This window comes from Telopea speciosissima, chromosome 9, assembly GCF_018873765.1.
Source record: "Telopea speciosissima isolate NSW1024214 ecotype Mountain lineage chromosome 9, Tspe_v1, whole genome shotgun sequence".
Taxonomy (NCBI): Eukaryota; Viridiplantae; Streptophyta; class Magnoliopsida; order Proteales; family Proteaceae; genus Telopea; species Telopea speciosissima.
In genome coordinates, this window is record NC_057924.1 from 54,036,736 (window position 1) to 54,062,237 (window position 25,502).

General features: G+C 40.0%; 1 protein-coding gene across 2 annotated transcripts in view; it reads left to right on the forward strand.

The window, feature by feature from the left end:
* LOC122640941 (serine/threonine-protein kinase tricornered-like) overlaps positions 1-24,122 on the forward strand; it is a 58,442-nt gene extending 34,320 nt beyond the window's left edge. For both annotated transcript variants that reach the window (XM_043834238.1, XM_043834237.1), the window contains 6 exons: positions 1,290-1,421; positions 1,513-1,626; positions 15,866-15,913; positions 23,110-23,194; positions 23,759-23,815; positions 23,898-24,122. In XM_043834238.1, the coding sequence (XP_043690173.1) occupies positions 1,290-1,421; positions 1,513-1,626; positions 15,866-15,913; positions 23,110-23,194; positions 23,759-23,815; positions 23,898-24,043 (582 nt within the window). In that variant the 3' untranslated portion in view covers positions 24,044-24,122. The remainder of the gene's footprint in view (positions 1-1,289; positions 1,422-1,512; positions 1,627-15,865; positions 15,914-23,109; positions 23,195-23,758; positions 23,816-23,897) is intronic.
* Positions 24,123-25,502: the final 1,380 nt, after the last annotated feature.

Consider the following 25,502-nt stretch of genomic DNA (forward strand, 5'->3'; position numbering starts at 1 on the left):
TTGGTCTTGCTATTCGGCTGAAAGGGTTGTTGCGTTCGATGTCAGGTAATTCTTTATGGTCTTCATTTTTTAAAGCTAAGTTTCTCAAAAATAAACACATTGCCTTGGCTGGTTCAAGGTTGTCTGGCTCGGTGTCTTGGAGAAGAGCTCTGTTGCATAAAGAAATGCTCCTTTCAAAGTCGCAATGGCTGATTGGAAAAGGAGACGCCAATTTCTGGCTTGATAACTGGTCAGGGTGGGGTGCTCTGCTTGACCGTGTGGATGGAGCCTTTCATCTCGATCTCTCAACTCGGGTGTGTGATGGTCTTAGCCTGGAAGGTGTTTGGAATCAGGAGGTTTTGCAAAAGATCGATTCTGCCATGGTGATTGACAGTGTTCAAAATGGAAATTTTTTCTTGGTCAAGTAGGACTGATAGATTGGTGTGGGCCCCGGCGAGTGACGGCAAGCTCACTGTGAAAGCCTTATGGAACGAAGTGATTGTTCCATGGTGATTGACAATATTCAAAATGGAAATTTTTTCTGATCTGTGCTTATGGAGCAGCGAATCCAACCAAAATGGTTCATGACGCATTGCAACCATTGGATCTACAGGTTTAACATGTACTGCTGCTGTTTAAGTTATTTTACTCGTCTTTGTCACATTGAAGTAAGATTTAATTTTTGATCGGAGTTTGAATCTACATGCATAACTCAAAGTTTCTTGTAATTTCATTGGACATTGTAGCCGTAGGTCAGTCTAATTAAAGCCTATTCAGTTTTGGGTTTTTGTTTGCTGGACATAGGAAATTATTAACTTCTTGATGTTACTTAATAACAGCAACAACAGCTATACTGTGCTTATTACCCATTAGGACTAGGGTTCGTTGGACCGTAAAAAAGGGCGTACCCAGTGCATGAGACTCCCTCCACTGCGGGTCTGGGGAGTGTCATAATGTATGCAGCCTTACCCCTGCTTTCACAGAGAGGCTGTTTCCAGACTCGAACCTGTGACCACTTGGTCACAATGGAGAAACCTTACTGTTTCCTTACAGTTTGTTGGACCATATCCTGCATAAATTTATTTCAGTGGCTCTTTCATAACTTCTACAGTTTTGATTGTGGATATTTTATGTCTTTGTTGCTTTAAGCAATTCATGTACCAATCAAAGAGGTGGAAAACCTTGGCTCTTCGAAGTTATGAGGTCTTGGTGAACTGATTACTTATTCTGGTGTGGATAACCATGCATTTTTTTCATTACTTCTTATTATAATTCCCAATCACAGCATTTGTCTCATTGATTTCATGCAGATAGTAAACTGGAGAACTCACTTGAAGTTCCCTAAAGAGGCAAAGCTATCTTCTGAGGCCAAAGATCTCATATGCAAACTTCTGTGCAATGTAGAACAGAGGCTTGGGACCAAAGGAGCACATGAAATAAAAGTTAGCACTCTTTTTTCTATCTGGCTCTTTGTTTATCAATTTCGCTGTATCAAATTCAAAACTGAAATGTTGATATTGATCTCTATTTCAGGCACACCCATGGTTCAAAGGCATCAAATGGGACAGACTATACCAGATGGAAGCTGCTTTTAAACCAGAGGTTAAGGACGAACTGGATACTCAGAACTTTGAAAAGTTTGAGGAGGTAAAATGATATTTTATTTTATTTTTATGAATATTATATATTTATCTGTAAGCTGAATTGGTCTGGATGGATTTAATGTTTTAACTTTGAATGCAGTCTTGGAGGGCCTTCTCTCTGAATGAAATGTTATTCTGTTAACTACTTTATGATGTGGAACCCAGGTCAAAATACCCATTGGGTTGCTATGGGCCCACCCAGGTACCAAAGACCCAAGTTACAAAGAAGTGATGGCAATTCTGTATAAATTGAATTTATCCAGGGGGAGTAGTATGGTTGTAATTAACCAAACAAGGGAAGGGTTACTTGATATACTAAAGGCAAGAACACAAGTGGAAATCGTATTTATTATGTATGGTTAAACTTGGAAGTGAATCAAAAAGAAAGGAAGGAAGTAATAAGGGTGGGTAGGAGGGATACTTTTGAAACAAGGGGCAAAACTAAAGACAACGAACCAAGGGAGGAGGAAGAGGTTATCGTCTTCAACCTCAAGCACAAAGCAGAGGCAGAAAACCCAGCAGGGCTTTGAGAGAGAGAACTCTTTCGGTACTTCTCTGTTTGGCCTAGGATTTTAATGGTAGGTACTAGGTAGATGATGGACATACCTCCAACAGATACCAAATCGACTGTCAAATTACTGAGATTGTAGGGATGAAATTGCATCTGGTGGACAGATTCATGAACCACCTAGTTGCAGGTCTGGTTCTCAATGTTGGTCAGGGATTAAGGGGTGAAACTCTCGAGGTTTGGTCGCCCAGAGGAGAGGATCCTACGCTAGGAGGACGGGGAGAGAAGAGAAAGGAAAGAGAGATCGATTCGCTAAATCTGAACCCAGTTATGCTGGAACGGTTTAACAAATGGGGAAGTTCAGACCCAAGGAAAATATAATGGAAGGAAGATGAATATGATAAAGAAATAAAATAAGGGAAAGTGAGAGTAGAAGAATGATACTGAGAGGGAAGGAAGATGGGAGAACACAACCAGAATCGTGGTGATTTTGGGTGAAGAGAAGGACCACACGGAAGAAAGGGGGGGGGGGGGGAGTTCGCACAAGCCAGCAACTCCCATGACCGGGGGGGGTTTACAGGCATATTCATACAGAAATAAAAGACTCCGAAAAGTAAAAACTCTCTCAACTAGGAAATTAACTAAAAAGGGCGTACCCAGTGCACGAGGCTCTCGCCACTGCGGGATTCGGGGAGGGTCATAATGTACGCAGCCCTACCCCTGCTTTCACAGAGAGGCTGTTTCCAGACTCGAACCCGTGACACTTGGTCACAATGGAGCAACCTTACCGTTGCACCAAGGCCCACCCTCCAACTAGGAAATTAACTCATAGGGAAATTAAAGCAATTAGGAAACTTGAAATCCTATGTATTTAGCTCTAACTAAAACTCCCAATTAAAAATTACAAAGAATCCCAAAAATATAAATTACTAAAATCATAAAATATCCTACCAGACCAAAACCCAAATTGGACCCAGTTCATCTCCAACTAGATTCCCAAACAGGTCCGGCTGATCCTCGGAAGTTCTCGTGCATCATTTTTTTTTGAAGTAAATAAAATAATGCATTAGAGAAAAGAAAGAAAACAAACAAACCCAAGAAGGACCAACGAAGGGGAATACCCTAAGAGAAAAATTACATCAAAATAAAACTACAAAAGATGAATCTGGAGACCCTAAGAAGCAACAATGTGGCGGTTTAATTCATTATTAGGACAAGAGGCAGCCAGGTGATTAACTTTTGATTTTATGTCGAAATCGATGGAGCTCCATATTTGATTCCACATACGAGAGGAGGAAGTCCACCTAAGCTGATTTCTTTCCTATCATAAGTGATAGTGTTAGAATCTGAGAAGAAGAGAAATAGAGCTGAAGTGCTTGAATGATCAATGAGATCAGTCAAGCTTCTATTTATGAAGAGTCACTTAAAAGTGAAATTACACAGCTACCCTTGCTCTAATTAACTCTAATATTTAGATTTATTAGATAGGGGAAAAAAGGAAATAAAGAAAGGGAAAATTACATAATAAAATACCAGGTATACCCCAAGGTATACATCATATAATTCGACACTCCCCCTCAAGTTGGAGCATAGATATCAATCATGCCCAACTTGGATACAAAAGGATGAAATAACTCTCCAGTCAGCTCCTTGGTGAATACATCAGCAAGTTGATCTTCAGACTTCACGAAGGTAACACAAATAAGACCACTTTCAAACTTTTCCTTAATGAAGTGTCTGTCAATCTCCACATGTTTAGTACGGTCATGCTGAATTGGATTGTGGGCTATTTTGCAGTTTTGTTGTCACAATATAGCATCATAGGAAGAGGAGTAGGAACACCAATGTTTTGAAGTAAACCTTGAATCCATAACAACTCACAAATGCCTTGGGCAATTGCACGAAATTCAGCTTCGACACTTGATCTGGCCACCACATTTTGCTTCTTGCTGTGCCATGTTACTAGATTGCCTCCAATAAAAGTGCAATACCCTGTCACTGACTTATGATCTGGAGAACCATCCCAATCAACATTTGTATAGGCTTCAACCCTCAAGTGATCATGTGGGGATAAGAGAATTCCTTTCCCTGGAGCTGCCTTCAAGTAACGGAGAATACGAAGAACATCCTCCATGTTTGTGGAATAGGTATCATGCATGAACTAGCTTACAAGGCTCACAACAAAGGTAATGTCAGGTCGTGTGTGAGATAAATAGATCAGTTTTCCCACCAACCTTTGATAACGACCTCTTACTGGTTCTCCATTACTTTCCTTTAGCCTAGTGTTAGCTTTAAGAGGAGTATCACTTGGATGACAACCCAACAGCCCGGTCTCTGATAAAAGGTCTAGGATGTATTTCCTCTGGGAAAGATACCTTTTGATGATCTGGCAACTTCTATCCCAAGAAAATACTTGAGCTTTCCTAGGTCCTTGATCTCAAACTCACATTCGAAGAACTCCTTAAGGTGATTTATCTCCTCACTGTCATTTCTAGTCACAATTATGTCATCTACATATACAATAAGGATTGTGACCTTATTACCATGACGTTTGATAAACAGAGTGTGATTAGCATTGCTTTGTTTGAACCCCACAGATGTCATGGCCTTATGAAATCTGCAAAACTAAGCTCTAGGAGACTGTTTGTGGTCATATAGAGCACGCTTCAACTTGCAAACTTGGCCACTGGTTGTGTCAGAGGAAAAACTAGGAGGAACTTCCATGTATACTTCCTCATCAAGCTCTCCATAAAGGAAAGCATTTTTCACATCAAGTTGCTGTAGATCCCACCCTAGATTCACAACACATGACAATAAAACTCTAACTGTGTTCAGCTTGGCAACTGGGGCAAAGGTCTCCTGGTAATCAATCCCATAGGTTAGAGTGAATCCTTTAGCCACCAAGGTTCTAAGACTCGGGTCTCGGTGGCATCTCGGCCAAGCCAGAAACCGAGTCGAGCCGAGATCTCGGCGAGTTGGTGCAATTTTTTTTTGACTCGGACCCCTATCTCGGTGGGTTTTACACATATTTTGGGTCTGAAACTTGGTATCCAGTCTATTTTAGGCCATTTAAACACAATGGCATGCCCAGATTTGCCAAAAAACAAGTCCAAATATGAGTTTTACTTTGGACCATAGGTTGGTAGGCGACGAGTCATACTAAAAGTCTAAAACAACCTACTCTACATATAATTTAGTAAAACTTAGCAAATTAGCAATCAAAACATTTTAATTAGTATATATCAATCAAAACATTCAAATAAAATAGCAATCAAAACATTCTAATTACGTCAATGTTCACTGAATTTGTTACATAAAATATGATTGAGTAATAAATTCATCCCCATATTGATCCACAAAGAATTCCTATGTCATGGAATTGCTGTAGTGTTGCACATAGTGTGATACAGCTGCCATATAAGTCTTCTGATCAACATATACCAGTCTCCCTATCTGAGGGTACATGGGAGGCTGTTGGTATGAGGTGTAAGTTGAACTGCTCTTGTCATATTGAGTTTGAGGCATGTATGGCTGGTTTGGGGATGGGAATATTTACCCAAAAGCGACCCGAGCTTTGATATTACTCATTGTCGCTGCCCATCTGACGACCATAAGGCACTATAATCGAACCGGTGCTCTCCTGGCCATAGTCATAGCACATGATGATGTTGAGATGATTGCCATGACTGATGCTCACTAGTAGTATCTATACTCATGCTTCCGAAACTTGCAAGCATGGTGTTTATACTGCTGTCATCATCCTGAGCATCTGACTGATGTAAGTGTTTGCCACCCTTCTTCCGGTTGTATGTTTTAGGGTGGCCGCCATGGTCTTGATCTTGAGTGGCATGAGTAAACTGAGACTCACCGGTGAAACGCACAGGGTCCTGCGTTCCCACCTCATACTGGTACTACTCGCGCATCCCCTCATGACAATCATCATAATAACCGCCACTCTGCATGCCACCACCACCACCACCATCACCATCACCATCACCATCATAACCATCACCACTGTCATCACCACCACCATCATCATCATCAGCAGGACTTCCTACAGCAGGCTCAAAAGGTTTCGGTGACTCTGCATGTGCACGCCTCTCTTGCAACGACATAATCATCAACATCAATGCCGGTTACAGACGCAATGGTGGGGTCGGGACTACCCCCAGGCTGATCCATATCAGGTGTACCACGGTCCCTCACCCACTGGAATAGGGGATCCTCATCGTCATCAGAGTCCTCTTGGAAAATGTTGGATAGTTCAATGGGTTCTTTATCATTGGCCTCAATTCCTTCACGTATGTGCCTCATCCTTAATCTCATATTGTAGTGCACATACACAAGCTGCTTCAGTCGTTCGCTACCCAACTTGTGCTGCCTCTCTGAATGTATCAATGAGAATGTACTCTAGTTGCGCTCACATCCGGAGGATGAACAAGTTTGTGAGAGCACTCTCACTACTACCTTCCTTAGGTTGGGTGAACTTGTACCATAAAGCACCCACCAGTCGGCTGCATTACAAATATAGAATAGTAAGAATATGTACATTCTAAAGAGATAAAATTATAATTCATAAATGTAATATCATGCCACCTACCACGGTCTGACTTTTGTCTACCCTCCATTGCAGTTTGTCGACCGAAATTTGCTGGGGCCTCTTTGAAGTATTTGATCTATTTTCAATTTGAGGCATTAGTATTTTCTATTTAGTAATTACATTCATAAACTAACTACCAAAGTACCAAAGTCCCATACTCTCACCTCATCATTGCAAGCAGATTATGTCTTTGGATTAAGCTCTAACTTCGCAGTAACAGCTTGAATTGCCTCTAACAATTCTATGTCTAGCCCAAGATCATGGGAGTAGTGATACTTTGGATTCAAATAGTATGTTGGTAAAGTAGACACCATAAATATGATTTGTTAGTGACTTAATGCCTTTGGGTTTTGAATATGTAAATGTAAAAAAGTTATAACATTTAAAGTGTAAAGTATGTTGAACTCACCAGCTTGATGCAATGGATGACTCAAGTGCTTCTCCCACCGCTCATCAATGATGTTAGTGTAGGACTTTGCACTTCGAGGTATAACAGCTCTAACCATTTCCTTCATTTTTTGGATGGCAGCACAAATGTGGGCCAAGGTAGGCTTCTTCTCTGTATCAACCATCCTCAGTACTGCCACCACTGGCTCTAATATGGCAACCACTTTCCCCAAGTCCTTCCAACATCCATCACTTGCAATGGTCTGTTGTGCTGCCTTTGCATCTTTTGACTTAGAACCTTGCCAACCAAACCATTTGTCACTTGGAAATATAGACCTCAGACCTATCGCCTTAGTCTGAAAGCTCTTCAATGCAATGTAATTGGTGGCAAATCGAGTGACACCAGGCCTCACTAAATCTCCATTGCATTTCTCCCTCAACAAGGCTAAAGCATAAGAATGGTTGTACACAAAAGTTGTCACTTTTGCCCTATTTACCACACCCGTCACCAAAATCTTTTTCCCCATGTCCTTCAGCATTAAATCAATAGAATGGGTTGCACATGGGGTCCAAAAGAGCCGGATCCTCTTACTCTTCTTATTCATCAACTTCTCTCCAGCCTTTTTAAAGTTGGAACCGTTATCCGTCACAATTTGGATAACGTTCCTTGGTCCTACCTCCTCCACCACTTGCTTCAACTCCTTATACAAGTATGATGCATCCTTTACATTATTTGATGCATCGATGGACTTCAAGAATACAGTCTTTCCATTGCAACTCACCATGAAATTTATAATGGATAGTCTAGTAGGTCCAGTCCATCCATCAGCCATAAGAGTAACCCCATATGTCTCCCACATTGGCTTCAAACTATCAATGTAATCTTTCAGCTCCTGTACCTCCTGAGGCAAATATACATTGTATAATTTATGTGGTGAAGGTCCCTTCCATCCTGCACCAGCCCTCCCTGCAGCATCAAGGAATGCATTATAGTATGTTTCTTGTGCTACATTGGCTGGAATGCCATGGTAAAGCATGAACTTGCTGAAGGCTTTTCGTGCCTCCTCTTGTTTACCACCAAATATTTGCGGGATGGTTGGCTGGTAGGCATCTTGGTGCCTAAAAGTTGTGGGATCCTGCTCAAAAATGGGCTCTGGAGCTTGTACTCGTGGTCGGGTTTGGGGTCGTGGTATATTTCTTGTCCCGGTGCTTTTCCTCCTCTCATCTTCTTGCACTGGTGCAGCTGAGCCAGATCCACCAGCTCCTCTTGCTTGCTCATATGCTCTTATATTCTCAAAATGAAAACTTTGTCTACTCTCAGCCAAAGTCTGCTGGTAAATTTTCCATTCAGCCTCTAATTAAAGCTCGCCAGGTGGAGGCCCAATGTCAGTATCATCTCCGCCACGGACCTCTACACCAGCCCTCTCTAGTACTGCCTCATCAAACTCTTGTTGCATTCTTTCCCTCTTAGCTTTCTTTAATCTTCCTCCTTTAAAGTGTTGTGCCATTGCCACTTTCACTTGGATAGGAACATTTGGGCATGAGGCAACATCCTTACCTGTACTAGACAAGTGTTGCTTTAACCTAGTGGCTCCTCCAGATAGCAACTTCCCACAATAATTGCATTTGGACTTCTTTTTGTTTGCGCACATGCGAACTCCATGTTGCCATGCTATATCAGACATTGTATATAAAATGTCTTATAGTTTACACTGTTACATAAAAAGCATGTATTAATAACCATGGATCACTTAAAGTAAGGTATTCAAGACTTAAAGTATGCTATTCATAACTCTTAAACGTATTGTCAAGCAACTAGAACTATGAAATAACTATCTCTTATTTATACCCTAACCCTAGTATTTATTTCTTAATTAAAAATAATATTTTGAATTTTTTAAAAAAATATTTATACCTTAAAAGTATGAGAAAAATATAATGTAATGATGTATTTGATACCATTTGAAGTTGAATATTATGTACATATATTGTACATAATTTTTCATAAGCAATAAGTATTTTTCTTTAATATTATATATATATTTGTAATTTTTATAATATATTTATTAAATCTGAAAAATAAAATAAATTTTTTAATAGGTGAAAATAAAAAATTAATCCATGGGGCTGTAGAGCATCCCAAGTAGTTTAACATATATGAAAATCATTTTCAAACAATCACTATTCATCCTATTTTTTTCATTTTCTTTTTTTTAAATAAATCATTTATTTTTCTGGAAATTATAATAAAAAAATTTAATAACTGAAAAATAAATCCGACTCCATCAAGTGATAGATCAGGCAAAGATGTTTAACATATATTAAAACCACATGAATCTAACAAGGATTACACAATTTTTTTTGAAAAAAAGTAGATTGGGGGAGAAATTAGAAAATACCTTTGAAATCCTACAAATAGGTGATGATTCTTGAACTGTTGGAGTTGAACTTCTCTTTGGCACTTGAATCTCACTTCAAACCAACCATTCCAACCAAGAATTGAAAGAAAGAGGAAGAAATTTGAGGGAGAGAGCTATTTTCCCCTTTGTTTAGAGACTTAAGAGAGCATGGACAGAACTATCGAGATTTCCGAGTTCTGTCCATGCTCTCTCTTTTAATAAAATGGGCATATGGGTGAAAATGAGCTTTCAAAATGGGTCAAATCCATGTATGACCCGATACCGAGATCTCGCCGAGATATTGCATTTTTTCAACTACAAAAACCTCAAAAAATCTGCATTGAGACATCACCGATATCTCGCCGAGATCTCGGCCGAGAAAATGCAGTTTTAGGAACCGTATGTCATCTCGTCTCGGGATCTCACGAAACCGAGAAACTCGGGGAGATCTCGCGAGTTCTCGAACCATGTTAGCCACAAGTCTTGCCTTGTATCTGTCCACACTGCCATCAATTTTTTGCTTGACCACAAACACCCACTTGCACCCAATTGGTTTCTTCCCTGGAGGAAGAGCTACAATGTCCCATGTGTTGTTTTTCTTTAAGGCATTCATTTCTTCTACCATGGCTGCTTTCCACTTCAAATCTGTAAGGGCCTCCTGCCAATTGTGTGGAATACCAGCAGAGGAAAGCGAAGAAACAATTGTACGATAGGAAGTAGATAATGCATCATAAGAAACAACATGAGATATGGGGTGTTGAGTGCAAGACCTAGTGCCTTTACGATGAGCAATAGGTAAATCAAGATCAAGAGAAGGTTGAGGAGAAGTGGGATTACCAATGGAGCTCGGTTCTGGCTCAGGAGGCTCCAATTGGACAAGTTCAGGTGTTGTTGTGGGAGAGATCTCAACTTGCTTGTTCTTCTTTAACTTCTTCCGATAAAAGGTTATGAGGTTGGGATCATCTATCAACTTCTTGTTAACCTGAGGAGTAGGCTCCCCCTATGTTGGAATCTCAGTGACGATAGGAGGAAAAAAACTCATGGACAGCCACATCTTCACTATTACTAGTACTCTCCCCCTTAAGAGGAGGCAAGCAATAGTAGGAACTGACTCATGAAAGATAACATCCATACTCACCATAGTATGACGAGTAGGAGGAAAGTGGCACCGATAACCCTTCTGGGTTGGAGAATACCCAAGAAAAATACGCCGCAGCCCACATGGTTCAAACTTGCCAGAAGAATGTGTGTCACGGACATAACAGGCACATCCAAAAGTGTGGGGAGGAACAATAAAAGAGGAAGACCCCTCCAGTATTTCAATAGGAGATTGAGCACCCAAAAAACGAGTAGGCATGCGGTTTATGAGATAAGCAGCGGTAAGAATAGCATTACTCCAGTATTGGAAAGGGACATGGTGATCAAACATGAGAGGACGGGCTACTTCCAAGAGGTGGCGGTTCTTTCTTTCGGCCACCCCATTTTGGGCAGGGGTATCAACACAACTAGTTTGGTGAATAATGCCATGATCAGCTAGGTATTTTTGGAACTGGCCCTCTGTGTACTCAGTACCATTATCACTCCTAAGAATTTTAATGGTAGCTTGGTATTGGGTTTGAACCATTTTATGGAATAGCTGAAAACAACGAAAGACTTCACTCTTATGTTGCATCATATAAACCCAAGTAAGATGGGAATGACAATCTATAAAAGTAATAAAACGATGACCAGAAATGGAAGTATGACGAGAGGGGCCCCACACATCAGTATGAACCAAATGAAAAACAACATTGCTTCTTTGATTAGTTGGAGAATAAGTAGAATGAGTTTGTTTAGCTATAACACAGGCTTCACAAAAAAACTCAGTTCAATTACATTCTTGAACTAGTTTAGGAAACAAAATAGATAAAATCCCTAAGGGGGGATGACCCAAGTGGCAGTGCCATTGATACAAAGTAGTAGAAAATGCAGACGAAAGCTGAGGATGAGGAGAATGAAGCTGAGAAGGCAACACTGTTAATGTAGAAGTGCCCTCAAGCAAGTAGAGACCACCATGCACTCTACCCAATCCAATCGTCCTCCCATGCGCCAGATCTTGGAAAACACAATGATTAAGATAAAATATTATTTTACAGTTCAAATCTCGGATCAAACTACTAATAGAAAGAAGATTAGTAGTAAAGTTAGGAATATGTAGAACTGAAGACAGGGTAAGCGAGGGAGAGCTGCTTATGGAACCCTTCCCAGATATAGAAGAGAGGGTGCCATCTGCTACTTGAACTTTGTCTTTACCAGATGAAGGGAAATACTTATGAAATAGATTTAAAGAACCTGTCATGTGGTCAGTGGCACCGGAGTCTATAATCCACAAAGTGGAAACAATCGATGCACAATGACCAACAAAAGGAATACCTGACTGGGCAAAATGGGAACCTGAAGTTGTTGGTGCATTGGCAGTGGAGGATGGAGTAGAAGCAGATGAAGCCCTCAACATGCGATGGAAGGCCTGTAGCCCCTCTGGGGAAAGACCCACATCAGTAGGAGGTGAAGTGTCAACTGTCTCTTTGTGATGAGCCTTGGTCTTAGGTTTACCCTTGACTGCACATTTGGCTTCAAAGTCAGCTGGCTTCCCATGGAGCTTCCAGCAAGTAACCTTTGTGTGAAATGGTTTGTTGCAATGCTCACATCAAACAACCTCTTTCGAAGAAGCACCCAAATGAGCTGAAATCTCTGTAGTGGGAGTAGGGGCGTAGGGCTGGCCCACTTGGAGGGCTGATCGGTCAACGGTAGGAGTGTGCAACATAGCAGCTCGGTGACTCTCCTCTGTGAGGACCAATGCATACGACTGCTCCAAAGAAGGAAAAGGAACTCTGCTCAAAATCTGAACCTGAATCTGGTCGTACTCGACATTCAAACCAGCAAGGAAATCATACTCGAATCTTGTCCACATGCTTGCGATATGCAGCAATATCTGCAGCATTGGTAGGCTGGTAGTTGGAATAATAATCAAGTTTTTGCCATAAGCTTCGAAGGGCTGCCCAGTACTGGGAGACAGATAGTTCCTTCTGGGTGGTGTCATAAACCGTCTTACGGAGTTCATACACCTGGGCATCATTCCCAACTTGACCGTATATGTCCTTTGCACCTGCCCAGATCTGGGCTGCAGTATCTAGTAACAAATACCCACTAGAAATATAAGATTGCATCGAGTTGAATAAGAAAGACTTCACATTAGAGTCATTTGCAATCCATCTTTTCTTGGTAGGACCTTCTTCAGCTGGTTTAACATTGGTGCCAGTGATGTGTCCAGTAAGGTCTCGGCCTGCAATAGTCAAGTACATGGATCTGGACCACATCAAGTAGTTGGTACTGTCAAGCTTAAGGGAAGCAGTAGAAGGGAGATAATCACTCCTAGGCTGTCCATCGGAGGATGCTGAAGTGACATCTGAAACAGTCCCTGAGCCAGTCATGTTGAAGATGCAGCAGTGTAGGAGAAGGGCTGAGAAGTGTAGCAGCAGTAATCCAAGAAATCTTCAATGAACTGAGCTAAAAAATTTGATTGAGTACTCTTCAATGAGGATGGAAGTAGTCCTCAAAAATTCAAATCAATCGGAGAAGGAGAACTATAAGAGGCAATTCATCAAACACTTGTTGAGCACCCTGGTAGTAGTGTAGAAGGGTTGAGAAGTGCAACAGCGGTAACTCCAAAATCCCAGATAGAAAAGGCTCAAAGTTGGATAGAGTATTTTCCTAATATGAGAGAAACTACCCTAAAAAAATCAGCCTCAACAGAAAAGGGAAACCCTAAATCGATTAGGGTGTTAGGGTTTTGAAAAACCCTAAATGCTGAGATCGACTTTTCTCCTTTTTGGGCTGAATCTGAAAATTTTTGAGGGAGATGATCAATACACTGCTGTCCAAGGCATACTAGTGTGGATCTTCAAGAGGGAAGACTCGAACTCCAATAGTTGGCTTGATCTTCAATGGATGAAAACTCCAAAAACGCAGAAATAAAGGCAGCAGCTCTTCTCAATCTCCAATGGACTGTCTTTAAGACATATTCTGATTGAGGTAAAGGAAGGACAGCACAAGATCAATGTCTACTTCATACGTGCTATCCTTTGTACAGATTTAGGACCAAGGAGAAGAAGGAGAAGAAGGAGAAGAAAAAAGGTTTGAAGGTGAAGAAGGGGCTTTTAGAGAAGGAGAGAAACAATGGAGATGTTTGTTCTAGTCTCTAGATCAGTTTCAGCTCTGATACCATGTTAGAATCTGAGAAGAAGAGTAATAGAGCTGAAGTGCTTGAATGATCAATGAGATCAGTCAAGCTTCTATCTATAAAGAGTCACTTAGAAGTGAAATTACACAGCTACCCTTACTCTAATTAACTCTAATATTTAGAGTTATTAGATAGGGGAAAAAGGGAAATAAAGAAAGGGAAAATTACACAATAGAATACCAAGTATACCCCCACGGTATACATCATACAATTCAACAGATAGATAGTGGCACAGAAGGCCATCTTAACGAAAAGATGACTAATCGAGCCCCGCTTGAATTTCTTGACAATCCATCTCCACTCCCCTTCGAAAGGAAGCGAAGGCCTAGGGCAAAGTCAACACTTTTGGCAGACCCCTTTCTAGATATTCCTTGAGAAAGTTCAACTAAAAAAAAGATGCTCAACTTCCTCGTGAGAATCCAACAGAAACAACAATTCTGGATTGTAAGGTTCCTTTGAAGAATGAAATCCTGATTGGGGAGAGTGTAACTTAAAGCATGCCAAGTGATGAAACTATGCCTAGGAATGTGGTGCTTATACCACACAATCCCCACCCAAGGAACAGAAGCCCTACGAGAGCGAACCAAATCCCCAGCAGAGGCTGATGAGGAGCACATAGAGGAAGCTGACCATTGAACAATATCACCAGCATCGGGATGCCTACAAGAGATCAACTGCAGCTAGGGCCAGACATGTAGGAGATCCAAAGATTTAGGGGATGGACTAATAGAGCCATAAGAAGGAGAATGCCACAGGGATATCAGTTCTCTAAATAGAGAAGAGTGTGAATTCCATTGTCAATGTGATTTTTGATCACCCCCAGAGTGACGGGCCTGATCTGAAGAAGCTTTCTTCAACTCCAGGAAGCATCAGAGGGGCAAGACACTGTTCATATAAAATCTGCCTTGAGATACGTTGAGTGAATCCAACAGATCCACAGACTGTCTTTCTTCCTTCCAAACAAGCTTCAGAAGCCCAACCTGATTCACCTCTTTCATCCTCTTTAAACCAAGCCCTCCTTCCTTTTTAGGGAGGTTCACATAGGGTCAACTTATAGTATGGAGGAACTTATTGTTATCACTACTCTTCCATAGGAAAACACTCGAGGGAGTCTATCTTATTGATGGTAGAACCAGGAATCCCAAAGACACCAGTCCAATAAAGGTTAGATGCTTGGATAACTGATCTGACAAGCTCCTGCATCACTTTATAAGCTAGGCTTGATGATGTTGGACCAACTGTATTGCTACCTCCATTCTCTCTCTGCCCCCCCCCCCCAAAGCAAAACAAAAAAAAAAAAAAGAAAGGAGGCAAAAGGTGTGCCACATGGAAAGATGGTGTGGCACTTTTGACTGTTGGATATCTAGGGGATGGTCTGGATTGGTCAAGTATCAAATTTGAGAATCTAGTGCAATCATTTTCCTTCCCATGTAATGGTATGCCCTACCATATTTGTCCTTCCATCCTTTCGGTGATCCATGCAACCTTCGTAGTCCTTATTTTTTATGTTTTATTTTGCAATGCGGCAAATTTTTTTTTGCGCTGAAGCTTGACATGTCAGCTTGGGATCTTGGCATCTACCTGTCAAAATTTCAGCCTCATCCGACCTACCACGTGGAACATTGGTGTGCTGTCCAATTAAGTATCTATGGTTGGGTAACATACAAAATCTTAATAAATAGATAAATTTGTGGCCAGTGTTGGATTCAAAGACAATGTTGTTAGGATTGTTGAAAACTAAGTGGCAGTTTGGAAGTGTTGAGCATCAAGGAACACTTCCAAACTGCCTCTTAGTTTCTCATTTGGGGGGTTAGTTTTTTCTTATCCTTTTTTGGTAATTGTTCCGGTAGTCAATTGGCCGTAGTTTACTATTGGGTTTTGCAACTCACTATCTCCTTTATTTTGTCATTTGGGTCATTTGTTTCTGTTCATTTAGAATAATTGAATTCTACCACATTCATTGTTGAAGCTTATGAGGAGAGATGATTGCTCTACTATTCTTTCTTCAACTAAGTTCATCGTTTCTTATGGTATTATTAATTAGTATGTTGATGTCTTGCGTGGATGCAGTCAGGACCTCCAATGAGAACTTCACCGAAGTCAGGTCCATGGAGAAAAGTAAGTTTTGACTGTCTTACATTTTATAGTACATTTTCAACTCCCAAATTTTACATATTGCTAGATTTACTGGGGGCATATAATTTCTTGATAATTATTTTTCGATGCTGAGGACCCATTATTTATATTATATTTTGTAGGCACCAAATTTATTTAAATTCTATTTGATTGGCTTGGCCTATAGGGATAATATGTAGCTGGACCTGTATGAATTGCCGTTATGTTTTCATTTTATGTAATTCATCCGTATTGAATAACTATAATATGGTAGCTTAGCAAAGGTTTTAAGCATCGGTATCGGGTATTGTATTGGATGGATGATTTAAGGGACATATCATATCATACCGGCTGGAGAAACCAATAAATTCTAAAGATATGCATGGAAATGGTCAAGAAGCCCATAGAAATGCTAAAAATATATGCAAAATGCAATTTTGAAGCATCAAACACTATAAATAAGCAATAAATATAATATATCATGCATAAGATAGAGAACAAAGTACAACGAGATAATTGCATTCAATTAATTATGTATAAAGGATGAGGTTTCTTGCATGCACTAATAATACCATAGAGTCACAGGGTGGTTCAAACTCGAGTTGGAAGCATGCTTTGAGGAATCGGTATCGGATTGGCTGGTTCAGCTGATTCATATCAGTGTCGAGATACTGATTCCTGATTGATCCCTTATTGGTGGATCGGTATGGATGGGTAAAAACGTTAAAAAAATTATTTTTTCAAAGGAAACAGGGGTAAATCAGACTGATATGGACCAATCTGGATCGGAATTGGCCGAGACCAATATCGATACCTATTACTAAAACCCTGGTTGGAACTGGTCTCAATTAAATGTGCAACCAAGATGAAGTTGTGCACAGACCGAATATACGTCCGTAATGCTGATGGTAGTGTGAACAAGGTTTAAAGTATCCATAATTTTTTTATTTTTCAGAAAATAGAAAAAAATTTATAAAATATAAGAAAAATCAGAAAAAATGCAGCAATGTATCCATAATGTTTTTCATATAGTACATGTAGTTTTCAAACAACATTGGACCAATTTGCATCAATGTATCAATAGTGTTTTCAAAATTTCTTTTATTTCTCAAAAATAGATTTTTTTTGGGAGGTGTTAACAAAACAGAATTTAGTGAATGTCTTGAATGATCAATGTGATAACCAAGCATCTTTATTTTTAACTTTCAAGGAGTGGCAGAATTACAATTAAATCCCTACATAGCCGACTTGACTAGCTATGGGGAAAAAAAACAAAATATACCCAAAATACCCTTATCGGGTTACATAACTCAACACTCCCCCTTAAGTTGGTGCATAGATATCGCACATGCCCAACTTGACTAAACTAGGATGAAACAACTTTCCACTCAGCCATTTAGTAAAGACATCAGCAAGCTGATCACCTAACTTCACAAAAGGTATACAAACCTGCCCAATCTCTGACTTCTTGATGAAGTGTCTATCAATTTCCACATGCTTGGTACGGTCATGCTGCATTGGATTATGGGCAATGTTGATTGCTGCTTTGTTGTCACAGTACAACATCATTGGACGATGAACAAAACTACTAAGATCTTGGAGTAAACTCTGAAGCCATAATAACTCACAGATGCCTTGGGCCATAACATAGAATTCTGCTTCAGCTGGACCTTGCTACAATATTCTGTGTCTTACTACACCACGTGACAAGATTACCTCCTACAAACGCACAATAACCTGAAGTAGATTTAGGGTCAGGATTACCATCCCAGTCAGCATCAGTGTAGGCCTCAATACGAAGATGATCATGTGGAGACAAGAGAATCCCTTTTCCTGGAGCGGACTTTAAGTAATGTAGAATATGAAGAACATCAGCCATATGAGTGGAGTAGGGATCATGCATGAACTGACTGACCAAACTGACTGCAAATGCGATGTCTGGTCTACTGTGGGAGAGATAAATCAATTTTCCCATGAACCATTGATATCGTCCCTTATCAATAGGATCACCATCCTTCTCTTTCAGACGAGTAGTAGCTTCTAAAGGAGTGTCGCAAGGATAACACCCTAACAAACCAGTCTCTGAGAGTAGGTCTAGAACATACTTCCTTTGGGAGAGAAAAATGCCTTTGGGAGAACAAGTAACTTCAATCCCAAGGAAGTACCGTAGCTGTCCTAGATCTTTTATTTCAAATTCTTGTCCCAAGAAAATCTTCAGGTGAGAAACTTCATCTACATCATTACCAGTCACAACCATGTCATCGACTATAAGAAAGCTGATCTTATCTCCACGACGCTTGATGAACAAGGTGTGATCAACATTACTCTGTTTGTATCCTATAGAGATCATTGCTCTATGGAACCTACCAAACCAAGCCCGAGGAGACTGCTTCAGCCCATAAAATGCTCGCTTCAGTCTGCAAACCTTCCCATAAGTTTTGTCACAAGAAAAACTTGGGGGAATCTCCATATAAACTTCCTCTTCCAACTTTCCATGAAGAAAGGCATTTTTTACGTCCAATTGCTGCAAATCCTAGCCTAGATTGACAGCATATGACAGTGATACCCGAACAATATTCAACTTTGCAACTTGGGCAAAAGTCTCCTGATAGTCGATCCCATAGGTTTGAGTAAACCCCTTGGCCAAAAGTCTGGCCTTGTATCTATCTACTGACCCATCCACCTTCTGCTTGACAATAAATAACCATTTACAGCTGACTAGTTTATTGCCCGTAGGAAAAAGCGCTAGCTCCCAAGTCTCATTTTTGGATAAGGCCTTCATCTCTTCCATCATGTCTACTTTCCACTTTGGATCTGCAACCGCCTCCTGTCTTCTAAGGAATAGAAACAAAGGAAAAAAAAGACACAAATGGTCGATAGGAAGAAGATAAAGAATCATAGGAAACAACATTGGAGATGGGATGTTGGGTACAAGACCTAATGCCTTTACGAACAACAATAGGTAATTCAAGAGAAGGATCCTTGCCAGATGATTTAGCAGGCTTTGGATCAAGTTCTTTCGATTGGAGAAGAGGTACAGTACTGGTAGTCTCAACTTGCTCCTTACGCTTCTAGGTATAGACTTTATCAACAGGAATCTAACTCACAGGTCTATGCTCCCCTTGAATAGGAACCAAACTAGGGGCTAGAGTTGGAGGATCTGGAGAAGAAGGCTCCCCCTGAATAGGAACCGGTAGAATAGCAGGTACATCTTCAAAACTTGGATCATGCTCCCCTTGAAGAGGTGGCTGAGAATAATATGCCAGGGATTCATGGAAGACAATATCCATAGTAACCAAAGTACGCTGAGTGGGAGGGTGATAACATTTGTAGCCATTCTGGGTAGCAGAGTATCCCAAAAAAATACACCGAATGCTACGAGAATCGAGCTTGTCATAAGGATGATGGTTGCGAGCATAACAAACGCAGCCAAATATTTTTGGGGGTACCACAAAAGAAGAACGCTGGAGAATGTCAATAGATGCACGGCCATCAAGAACATGGATAGGCATGCGGTATGAGGTAGGCAGTGGTAGGGATAGCATCACTCCAATATTGAGAAGGGTCCTGCCGTGCAAACATAATGGCCCGAGCCATGTCCAAAAGATGTCTATTCTTTCTTTCAGCTACACAGCTAGTCTGATGAATTATCCCATTTTCAGCCAAATAATTTTGGAACTGACCCTCCAGGTATTCTCTGCCATTATCACTCCACAAAATTTTTAAGGTGGCATTGGATTGGGTCTGAACCATATGATGAAATAGCTGAAAACAGCGAAAAACCTCTCTTTTGTGCTGCATCATGTACACCCAAGTGGTCCGAGTAAAGCAGTTGATAAAGGAAACAAACTGTCTATGGCCAGAAATGGAAGCACAACGGGCAAGGCCCCACACATCAGAATGAACTAAAGCAAAGGGAGAAACACTTCTTATATTTGAAGGAGAATAACTGGAACGTTTGGGCAAAACACGAGCTTCACATAAAAACTCATCCTTTTTACAATTTTTGACTAATTGAGGAAATAAAAAAGCTAAATTCCTAAGTGGAGGATGGTCAAACCGACAATGCCATAGATGGAGATCAGGAGCAGTTGCTTAATGTAACTGATGAGTTAAAGAAGAAGTTGGCAGAAGAGAAGTCTGACCCGTGTCGAGTAAGTAGAGACCACTATGTACCTTACCACCCCCAATCGTGTTCCCTTTCACCAGATCCTGTAAGACATAATGAGATGGAAAAAACATTATTTTGCAGTTTAAATCTTTGGTTAGACTACTAATTGAAAGAAGATTAGTAGAAAAAGAGGGAACATGCAAATTGGAATTCAATGTAAGGGTAGGAGAGTAGCGAATGGAACCTTTTCCATTAATAGGAGAAAGGGAACCATTAGCCACTCGAATAGTGTCTTTCTCAGAAGAGGGAGAATAGTAGTGAAACACATGGGAGGAACTAGTCATGTGGTCAATAGCACCGGAGTCTATAATCCAAGGACTGGAGACAACCGATGCACAATGACTAATGATTGGAATACATGAAGCAAAGTGAGAACCAGAAGGGGCAGCAGGTGCAGATGCCGGTGTAGGTGCAATGGAAGAGGCCTGTAGCATGCAATGGAAAGCCAGAATTTCATCCGGAGTCAGACCAACGTCTGTAGAAGGGGCAGCAACAGCATCAATAGTGGATTCAGTATGATTAGCTTTGGATTTTGGACTTCCCACGACCACGTTTCACCTCAAAGTCAACAGGTTTCCCATGTAATTTCCAGCATTGAGCCTTAGTGTGATATGGTTTGTTGTAGTGTTCACACTTTACAGACTCTTTGGAGGCAGCATTACCATCATCAGTAATGGTAATAGAAGTAGGGCTGGAACTAGCTTGTAAGGCAGATCAATCAACTGTAGGAGTGTGCAACATAGCAGCCCTACAAGTCTCCTCTGTATGAACCAAAGCAAAAACTGCTCGAAGGTAGAAAATGGAGATCGGCTAAGCACTTGCACTCGAGTAGGGTCGTACTCAATGTTCAGACCTGCCAAGAAGTTAGACACACGGATTTTGTCGATGTGTTTGCGATAAGCAGCAATATCAATAGCAGTAGAAGGCGGAAAATCTGAGTAATGATCCAATTGCTGCCATAAGCTCTTGAGGGCAGCATAGTAATTAGAAACAAATAACTCTTTTTGAGTGGTGTCATGAATCTTCTTGCGATTCTCATACACCTGAACATCTTCCCTACCTGCCCATAAGTCTTCTTGGCAGCACTTCATATTTGATGGGCTATGTCCAATAATAAGTAGTTGCTGGAGAGGTCAGGTTGCATAGAGTGGAGCAAATAGGACATCACCATAGCATCATTGGACATTCATCGGTCTTGTAGAGAACCAGACTATGGGCAGGTGAACAGCCCTAACCCAAAAATCGATAGGTGTCAGGGTTTTATAAAACCCTGAAAGTGGAGATAGATTTAGGTTAGGGGCCTTCAAAAAAGTGTGGTAGAGCTGTGATAGTTGCTGGCCAGGACTGCAAATGAATCTCCAACCAGGGAAAATCAACCTTCAAAGCGGAGAGAGGCTTGATCTTCAAAAAAAAGAACTCCAAAAATCACAGAGAAGGGCTGCAGCAACCATCAAGCTGAAGTGATGTTTAGAACATGGAGATAAGAGATCGGATTGAGGGCAGCATCTAGATCATACGATCACTTCATTAGTGCTGCCCTAAGGTGGAGGATGCGAATCAAGAAAAAAGGAGAGAAAAAAAATCAAGGGAAAGTGGGAGGGAAGAAAAAAACGATGATTGGGGGGGGGGGGGGGGAGAGGGTTTTGAAAACTCAGATCAGAGAATCTGGCTCTGATGACGTGTTAACGAAACAGAATTTAGTGAATGGCTTGAATGATCAATGTGATCACCAAGCATCTTTATTTATAACTTTCAAGGAGTGGCAGAATTACAAATAAATCCCTACATAACCGACTATATTAGCTATGGGAAAAAACACAAAATATATTAATATACCCAAAACCCTTATCGGTTTACATAACTCAACCGGAGGTTTTGAGGAAAGTGTCAACTATATTGATTAGTATCGTTCCGTATCCGTAAGTATTGCCAATATGGTATGCTACAAATTTTTAAAATAATAAGTACCATATCGAATACATATCATATCGGTTCCTCAAACATATGATATGTATCACTAAGTATTGGCTGATATGATACATTACTTAAATCCTTGAGCTGATATTCGAAATTGGAAACACCTTTATATGACTCTTTTTAATTTGAATGATTACCCAATCTTTAAAATGTATTAGTGCCTGATGCCAGAGAGGCAGAGAGGCTTCTCCCATTAGTGGATTTCAATCTCTTTTTTTTTACTTTGTGAGTTTTTTTAAACGTCAAATTTTCTCTATATGCTGTGCAAAGGAACGTGAAGAAGAAAAGGTATATTGGTAAAAAAGAATTTTTCCCATTCAAAAGAGAATCTAGTTTGCAAATCTGAAGCATTTTTAGTCTTCTAGGTATCCAGTATCCCATGACACAAACCCATCCAGTGGAAAAAGAAAGTATAGGGATGTGTTGAATAGCCTACTTTGTTAGAGTACTTTGGATCAGGATCAACAAACTGTAGATGTCCAACTGCCTCGCTAACCATGTTTATTTAAATTCTATTTGCTTGCTTGGTCTGGTACAGGGATCATGTAGGTGAACTTGTATGAAGAGCACTTTTCATGTATAATATAGTTGATGTCTGGAGTGAAAGCAGCCTTTGTTATATGAAATTTGTAGTGAATCCAATTGCAATTGGTATAGATGTCCACTTGTCCTGTGCTTTCCATATCCGAAACATACAGAGGTTGGATCCACCATATCTCATCTAGGCAAGGAATGAACAAACTGTATTGTTCAATTGTTGTGCTGTGTGGGGGAAATCTTTTAGATGCTGAAGTAGTTGATGGAAGGACATCGCTGTTGTCATTAAGAGATTGCATAATTAATTCAATGTTTCTTCTCCGGCCTCAGCTTCTTTTAACTCCTATTCCCCAACTTCCTGATGGGTTTTGCCAGGAGCAAATATTTTCCTTTGAATAATATGTTAGGTCATAGTTTTCGTGGTTCATTTTACCGTATCTTCTTTTGTCTCAAAGGTGTTCTTTAAATGCATGAAGAAACTAATGTAAGCTTTTCTCTTCTATCGTTTTCGCAGATGCTTTCATCCAAGGATGTAAATTTTGTGGGTTATACGTACAAGAATTTTGAAATTGTCAATGACCATCAAATGCCTGGCCTTGGTCTCTCTCTCTCTCTCTCTCACACACACACACACACACACACACACACACACACACAAGCACATGCATGCACCTTTTGCCTTTTACATATTGTAGTTGCTATTCACTAGTGAGCTTAATTGTCTTGCACAGGCACTAATGAGGTGCACAATCTGTAAGAGAGTCATAGGGATCCCTGTGAAATTACATTCATGGTTTAGAAGTGCACTCTGATTGATATATAATCCCGAGTAATCATAAAAAAAAAATGGAGAATGTAATATGGTGAACCTTGATCCATCTTTTCTAAGAGTGTGGGTGAATAGATAATGATCACCTCTGTTAGGATAAGTTTTCATATTTGGACTATTATCCTTCCTACAGAAAAGGAACTCTTAAGCAATGTTTATGTGCTTTACGTGTACAGTTTTGTAATTTGTAGAGCATCTTTTATACCAAAAGAAAAAAATATATTCTAGAGCATCTTTTGCAGGAGGCATCAGATTAACTGATGTGCTCTCTATGCAATATATTAATAAAGCTCCATTCTTGCTCAACTAACAAAATGTTGCTGATTTAATGCAGTGGACTTGAAGAAAAAGAGTAACAAGCCAAAGAGGCCATCAATCAAGTCATTGTTTGGTATGTTCTCCAATCACTTTAACCTCCCTGATAAGTTTTCACTTCTGACCTTGTTGAAATTTCCGTTGTGGTATGATCACAGACACGACTGATTCTTCCGATCAGCCTGTCCAAGGAAGCTTCCTCAACATGTTGCCTACCCAAGTGGAGGTCTGTGAAAGTCCTGAGCAATCACCAGTTCACTCCAGTAGATCCCCACCATCTCAGCACAAACCTTCACAAAGATGACAAACGAGTCGATCTTCACATGTAAAGTCGAGCTTCACATGTAACTGTCAATAGCCAAAGCAAACAGATAGTAGTTTAAAGAAAGAAAATAAAGAAATAGATTCTTGGTCCCCCTCCCCCACTCTGTAATATTACCTGTGTTCTTTATTTAGTTTTCCTTACAAAGAAACAATACATACTAACCAGATGGAATAGGATAATAAAAGAAGGGGGGAAGAAGATGCAGTCTAGTTTGACCCCACTTTGTAAATTTATTTCCAGCTGTTGTTTCTGATGTGGCTCCACTGTGTCATATTCGGAAATAGTTAATGCTACATTTTGTATTTCTTGGATGATAACAAATAAGTTGTAGATGGATTGCAATTTCTGGATATAAGAATTATTGCTTATAATCTAGTGATAGACTTGAGTTTTTCTTTAATTCCTGGATAAGATGGAAATATTTAAGTGGCAAGGGACAAAACCTGGTACCCTCGGATGATAGCCATGTATGTTTGCATTCTTGCATATATTTGTACTGGACCGTTAGTATCGGTGATCAGGTTCAGTTTTTTATCACCAGGCCTTGATGTTCTTGCCTTTTGGATTCCATGATATGTTCAATGAGAAATGTCTCCTGCTGCAAAGTAGATCTATGTTCTTTGTAGACTCTATTCACCAGAAAGTGGAGAAATAAATTGATTGATTCATTGGATCCTGCTCTATCCCAACTCTGCACAGAGATGGAGAATTGGATTGATTGATTTATCGGATTTTGGGGTACGGTTGAGACTGATGGCGCTTGAACCTGCAGCCTCTGCCTTGATATGGCAATGCTCTGATCAATTAAACTGCATTCTCAGAGAGCTAGCTAGGTGTATAGCGGGAAAAAGGTCTGTTATTATTCATTAATTTTGGGTGAAAAGTTGTTCTTAGTTGATATTTTATGTTTTCGAATCAGTTTGGTTGCAAGTGAAATGAAGGGAAGGTAAGTGAAATGAAGGGAAGGGAAGGGAAGTGAAATTTTTAAACTTAAAATGGAAAGTTTTGTAATTATTACACCACATTATGTCACTAACTTCAAATAATTTCATATTTGGTCATTAAATTTTACTTTAAATCGCATCCAATCCCCTTGGATTTGAAAAGTACAATAAAAATTCCATCAATTAGGTATCATTACTAATTATGTTAAGAAATTTAAATAGTTTATTCAATCATGTTGAATTATGAATATCAAATACTACATCTATCTTGGACCTGACCTAATAAATACCAGATACAATTGACTAATATGTATTTGATGCTAGTAGCAACGTCACTTTTGGGATTGTTGTGTGTGGTTTGTGTGATTACACTTTCATAAAAAAAAAAAAAAAGTTATATACACCACTAGTACTTTAACTATTCATTATTTTATCACTTACACTATAATTAGCTAAAAGTGTTACTTTACTTAGCTTCCAATGTGCAGACAACT